This window comes from Benincasa hispida, chromosome 3 (assembly GCF_009727055.1).
Source record: "Benincasa hispida cultivar B227 chromosome 3, ASM972705v1, whole genome shotgun sequence".
Classification (NCBI taxonomy): Eukaryota; Viridiplantae; Streptophyta; class Magnoliopsida; order Cucurbitales; family Cucurbitaceae; genus Benincasa; species Benincasa hispida.
In genome coordinates, this window is record NC_052351.1 from 23,814,440 (window position 1) to 23,821,043 (window position 6,604).

The 6,604-nt window shown below is 34.0% G+C and overlaps 1 protein-coding gene across 1 annotated transcript; it reads right to left on the reverse strand.

Moving 5' to 3' along the window:
* Positions 1 to 1,165: 1,165 nt before the first annotated feature.
* LOC120074429 (ras-related protein Rab11A) lies at positions 1,166 to 3,001 on the reverse strand. Its single transcript, XM_039027547.1, has 2 exons — positions 2,548 to 3,001; positions 1,166 to 1,893 (listed from the first exon to the last, which is right to left on the reverse strand). Exons 1-2 carry the CDS (start codon positions 2,778 to 2,780, stop codon positions 1,443 to 1,445), a joined length of 684 nt encoding a protein of 227 aa, XP_038883475.1. The 5' UTR covers positions 2,781 to 3,001; the 3' UTR covers positions 1,166 to 1,442.
* Between the last annotated feature and the right edge of the window lie 3,603 nt (positions 3,002 to 6,604).

Genomic DNA, 6,604 nt, shown 5'->3' on the forward strand with positions numbered 1-6,604 from the left:
ACAATAACATTTTGCTATATTTATAAAGAAGTTAGCTCATTTTTCCATATCTAAAATCATTCCTAAAATGTATCACTTCACTTCACTTTCTTTTTAAATAGAAAAAAACTTTCATGAAGAAAACACAATCATTTTTCTTTATATAAAAAAAATTGGATATAAAATTTGTACCTTTTACCTTAAAAGTGATAGAAGATATATTACAGAAGCTATGTTATCAAATATTGTTCGTTGCTCATATAATCATATAAAACAAAATCAATGTTCAAGACAGATTTTGATTTATCTTATTTTTTCTTTCTTTCCTTCCTTTTTTTGGAGAACACAACATATCAAAATTTTGGAGAAAAAATTTAAACCTTTTACCACATGAGAAGATGGAAGCTACAGTAAATAAGCTATGTTGTGAAAGATTGTTTATCTAAAAAAAAATTATATTGTATTATGCTTTATTTTGTGAAGAGTCAAACACCTGATCTAGAAATTGATAATACAAATTTAATATCGTTACATTCATTTTTCCTTCTATCTTCTTTCTTGATTTGTCAAACTCCTTTATTTTAATCCTGTCACTATGCATTATAATGGAGATCACTCTATTAATAATTTAATAAGATATCAAACTCTTTTGAAAATCCAATACCTAACTAACCATGTAATTTGAAGCATTTTTTTTTTTAAAAAAAAAAAAATTAATGTAGAATCCCCAAGTCATAACATTTATTACGAAATTATCAAAATAAGAAATGATTTAGTGTGTAAAGCTCATGGCGGAAAAAGAGTTTGAAAATTGGAAAACCCAAAGTAAAATAAACATGAAAATTGAAAGGCTAAAATAAACCTTCAACCAAAAATTGAATACGAAAACTCATTTCATGGTTCTTATTTATTTTTTGTATAATACGAATTAGTACAAGATCTTGTAATCCAAATATTCAACAACTTCATCAAAGAAAAATTTTCCTTAATTAAATGAATACGGTTTCATTATTTTTCTTTTACTCGCACAGTTCCATTAAAATCTTTTGATCAAGAAAAAAAATATATTTAATCAAATATATCATAACACAAGAGGACAGAGTGACTGGCCAATCAAACGTTCCAAGCACTCTAGAGTTATATGGAAAACATGATATGTCAACCAGCCTCAGAAGAACCTACATGATGAAAGACAACAGGCAGTAAGTTTTCATAGTATTAACTTCAAATTTTCTCACATTTCCAGATATAAAGACAGCTTCTATTTAAAAAAAGGTAACTGACAACCTCATTTGTCGTCCTTCCAAGTATATAAACTTCAGCTGCTAGCTCTAGCAGACTAAAGCATACAATAAAATATACAAATGACCTCAGAAAAACATCACACCAGTAAAAAAAAAAATTGCTATAATCAAGGAATGCATGAACCTAGATCGCCCCATTTCAGCCTACTTCCAAACGAATCATGTTGAAGAACAGCACATCTTGCTCTTAGCTGGAATTTCTTGCGCCGGTCCTGGGATAATGATCTTCTTACCACCGGCAAGGGATGCAGAGTTGCCATTGCCTTGATTTTCTCCAGCAGCTAAGTTCTTTTTGTTCATGATATTGAAGATTTCAGTTAGGACAGTCATGAAGGCACTCTCCACATTGGTTGATTCCAGTGCCGAGGTCTCCAAGAAAAACAATCCTTCTTTCTCAGCGAATTCCTTGGCATCCTCGGTGGGGACTGCACGCTGGTCCTCGAGATCACTTTTGTTTCCTATTAAGATGATGACGATGTTCTTGTCCGCATGGCTCCGCAACTCCTCAAGCCACCGAGGGATATGATCGAAGGTCTGGCGTTTCGTGATATCATAGACAAGCATTGCCCCAAGAGCCCCTCTGTAATATGCACTTGTAACTGCTCTGTATCTGTTCAAATACTCGATGTGTCAAGATCTATAGCTTTTCTATGGCCTTCAATGACATATTCTCAGCTATTTTTATAATAGCAGAATAAAAGTAGTCCCAGAACAAAAAAGAACTTATAGAACTTTGAACCTTTAATTTAAACTCAAATACCCAGCTATAAAAGTTTCATACTAAGGATCAGATTGCAAGGGATCAAATCCATCATAGTTAACTAAGCTTCAAGACAACTTAAAGGAAGAATCACGAGACTGAGTATTGAATAGGAGTATGAAAAAAAAGCAGATCCTCCACACGACAACCTTCCAACAAAAGGATATCAACAAAGATGCAACTCAAGAACATTCTCTAGTGCTAATACTCTATATCATCACATTCCCTTTCGAATACAGACAGACAATTCAGAATCATAAACATTTCACCAAACAAGTAATCTGATTCCATGCAAATAGTGGGAAAATCCCCAACATCTTTCCTGAGCAAATAAAGAGAGAATAATCTTCCTTTTATCCCACTCCCAAATCCCAACTACTAAGTAGACAAATGAAATCCAATAGTACAAAAGGCATCCATCATCCACCACTCTACCCCAAAATCCAACCCATTAAAGATCCACCAAAAAACCCTAACAAGAAAGAAAATGAAGAAAAAAAGTACCTCTCCTGGCCCGCAGTATCCCAGATCTGAGCTTTAACACTCTTATGCTGAATAACGAGCGTCCTAGTCTGAAACTCGACGCCGATTGTAGCCTTCGAATCCAAGCTGAACTCATTTCTGGCAAACCGCGCCAGAATCTGAGATTTGCCCACCGCAGAGTCTCCGATCAACACCACTTTGAACACATAATCTATCTTCTGATTGGCATCCCCATACCCACCACCGCTCGCCATTTTCCCAACTCTAAGCTCACCAAACCCTTCTCCCCAAAAGCTGAAGAAGAAGAAGAAGAGGGAGAAGAAGCTTGAAATGGATCCAGCAAGAAGAAAGAGAGTGACAGATCTCAGTAACACCCTTTAAAAAAATCCCACTGATTGAATGAAGTACAGCAGATCTCTAGTACCAGCAAGCAATGTTATGTGAAAGCTAAGGCAAAGAACAACATTTACATTACAATAATTGCAAATTATCTACCATTTCGGGTTTTGCAAGAACTCCAAACCCAAACCCAATTAGTGTGTGCTGTCAAATCGATCGTTAAGGAACTCAGGCAGTCGTGTGATGGTTGCCACGTGGTTGTTGACACGTGGGTTAAATATATTGGAGGAGAGAAGTGATTAGTGTGTGTTCGTATGCACTTGATTTTAGCTCGGAAAAAAAACAATAAAATTAGAACGAAGTAAAACAACAGCTTTTGTAATGCGCAGTCGGCGCGTATGTTTCGCGGAAATTTTCTTCCTCGTTTGACCATTCGGTCTCTTCTAATTACACTTTCACGATATACCATTTTAAATTAATTCTTTTTTTCGTTTTCTCAACATTTCTCATTATGATAAAATAAATTCAACATAGTAAACAATGGTCAATAACTAAATAATAATAATAATAATAATAATAATAATAATCAAGAAGAAGAGGTAATGAGAAGTTGTTACTATCTTCAAGATTTTGAGCTTTTCATAATATCTAATTGATCAAAATAAATTGAAAGTTAGAAAAATGCATTCTAAAAATACAAGAATACAAAGTGTTGGTGCAAGAAACTCGCACACAGATCTTGAGCTCTCTTCTGACTCACTACTCTATCCCAGATTCATGGTTCGAGATGTTCTGCATGAGAGTACTCACCTCAGTTTAGTAATGAGTTGAGTACATTTTGATGTCTAAGTTAGTACAAGAAGTATTTAACTCGATTAAGTATAGAGATAATTGTGTTTACCCTTTAAGGTTGTTGGCGCGAGGCTATTTATAAGGCTTATTCTTTGACTTCTGTTTGGGGACATAAAAAATATTAAAAACTTAAAAGAAATTTTATTCAATTTGTTATGGACAAATTTAGCATGCTCAGTGGACCCATGTGGAGAACCTAGGAAAGCTCGATGGAACCTGAGGAGGACCCACGAGGAACCTAGGAGAGAGCTCAAAGAACCTATGAGGTAAGTCTAGGAGATTTTAGAGAGAGCTTAATAGGACTCATGGGAAGCCTAGAAGAGCTTAGAGAGTCTAGGAGAGAGCTTAAGAGAACCCATGAGATGAGTTTAGAGGAGCTTAAGATAGTCTAAGGAAGCTTAGGCATGAGGAGCCTAGGAGAACTCATTGAGACTCATGAAGAAAGTTGAGGAGAGCTTAGGAGAGCTCAATTGGACCAATAGGAAGAGCTTAGGAGAGATTAGAGGAGCCTAGGAGAATCTAAAGAAGCCTAAGCATGAGGGAGCCTAAGAGAGCTCAGTAGAACCCATGGGAAGAGCCTAGTGAAACTCATAAAACTCATGGGGAGAACTTAGGAGAGCTCAGTGGACCCTTGGAAAGACTCTAAAAGAGCTTATAAGACCCACAGGGGGAACCAAGAGGATCTCAAGGGATCCATGGGAGATCGCAGAGCGATTAAGGTTGAAGCTATCCATATTCATAACAAACAGGTCATAAAGGAGATGTTGATAATTTAACTGGTGTATCCGTTACAGTAATAATGGTGTAACCACTCATAAAATTAGCTCGACGGTTCCAAAGAATTTAAGCGAGACATTATGAAATCGAACGTCAGTTACACTTTGTTATCCTATATAAACGACTGAAACCATTGATAGAAAGTACGTCGAAATACCATACTATTATCTAATTGTCAAGTTACTCACAAATCCAAGGCTAATTGAGGGTTGGAGTACGTGTGGTTTGACACCAGATTAGTGTTCGTTTGTTTCTGTCTTGCAGAAACTCGGACAAATATTTTATGTACAACAAATTCACGGTTGACTTATTTTTGGCAACAACACAATTTATTCTTCCTACTTCATTTATCAAATGACGAAATTGCACTCTTGTCTATACAAATTCATCCAATAGTCTATACATGAACTTTATTAAATAAAAATGCATGAATTTAAAAGAATATAAAATGTATTAATGGAAAGAAAGTGGTTATGGATTTTAGATTCATCAATGATTATTTTATTACGTTTTTGAGTAATTAGATTCATTAATTATGAAGTTTGAATAGATGTAACTCTTTACCATACATATGCTTGAATACCTTAACTTAAAAGTGAGTATTTAATAGCTATTGTAATCTTTTAGCTGAAACTCATTAAACTTGTGGCATAATTATTGGCTCATGAGTCACAAAGCTGAATTGGATTGATTCCCATCAATCCATGTATGTGGGCCAAAAGGAATGACCGATGTTTGCGTCATTAGTAGAATTAAAAGAATAACCGTGCAGCCAAAAATGTTAATTTTTATTATTATTTTTTTTTAGAGCCTTTTTTTTTAAAAAAAAAATCAAATACTAAAATAAATATTTTAAATGTCTAGTAGCTATGACGTAATAAACTGATTACCAAGATGAAGTTTTAAGTCTATAATTTATAGTTTTGTCAAATTAAGTTTTGAATTTCAATAATAAAAAATTTAATATATTTTGAATTAAATTTATATTATTTTTATGGATGTGTTAAAAGGATTCTAGATTTTTTGAATTATAATCATATATAGTTTTTACCGTCTCAATTATAAAGTGAATTAAATAAGGATTATTTTCAAATATAGTAAAGAATTGAACCAAAATATTCGCAAAAAGATAGCAAAATATTAATGTGAAGTAGTCCTTTTATGATTTATTAGGTTTATAATTATTTTCCTTGATTAGGATTAGGGTTACTTTCTTTGATTGATTAGGATTAGGATTAGGATTAGTTTCTTTGGTTTAATGGGATTAGGATTAGATTCTTTACAAATAAAGTAATTTGTGTTTTAACAACTTTTGATCATTAATAAAATTCTCTCATTTGGTTTCTTATGCTTGATGGCGGGTTCACACTAAAACTTCCCAAAACAAAGAGTCAAAGACACCCACCGTTCTATCATCGAAGGCCTTGACCCAATGCTTGTAGTTAGTTGAAGGATCTATCGATGGTATTATGACTTTGCTAGAGAATATGTCTCTTCGATTGGATCAAGTTGTTGAAGGGTAGAAACAATTGCAAGATATTGTAAAACTTCCTTGAGGGTATATGAAGTAGAATGAAATCTTGGTAATTAAGAAAGTCTACATAACGTCTTAGAACGAAATCTTAGTAATCAAGAAAGTACACAGAATGTCTTTCAACCACAAATCTTTTCAAGAAATATTCAAGAACCACCACTTAACATCCAAAAACAACCAAGACCAAAAGCCTATCAATGGAGACATCAACAATTCGAGGATATATCCAATAAAGAAGAGGAGGAAGATGAGTTTAAAAAGTGGAGCATGGAAAGAAGAGGCCGCAAACAATTTCAAAGGGAGGAACACAACGACTACAAAGTAAAGCTGGACCTACCAAATTTTTTTTGGCAAGCGTGACGTCAAAGATTTTCTTGAATGGATTAAAGGCGTAGAGAGTTTTTTTAAGTATGCCAATATTCCAAACAACAAAAGTAAGTTACTTGCATTCAAACTAAAAGGGAGTGCTACTATATGGTGGGAGCAAATCGAAAAAATTTGATTAAGATGTAGAAAAGAGCCCATTAAGAATTGGGAAAGAATGAAAAGGATGATGGGAGAACGATTCTACTAGCT

Bases quoted from the DNA above. Each gene is read 5' to 3' on its own strand.
- LOC120074429 (XM_039027547.1), bottom strand. From the start codon at position 2,780: ATGGCGAGCGGTGGTGGGTATGGGGATGCCAATCAGAAGATAGATTAT. The intron at 1,894-2,547 runs GTACTTTTTTTC...GTATTTGAACAG, and splicing joins GATACTGCGGGCCAGGAGAG to ATACAGAGCAGTTACAAGTG.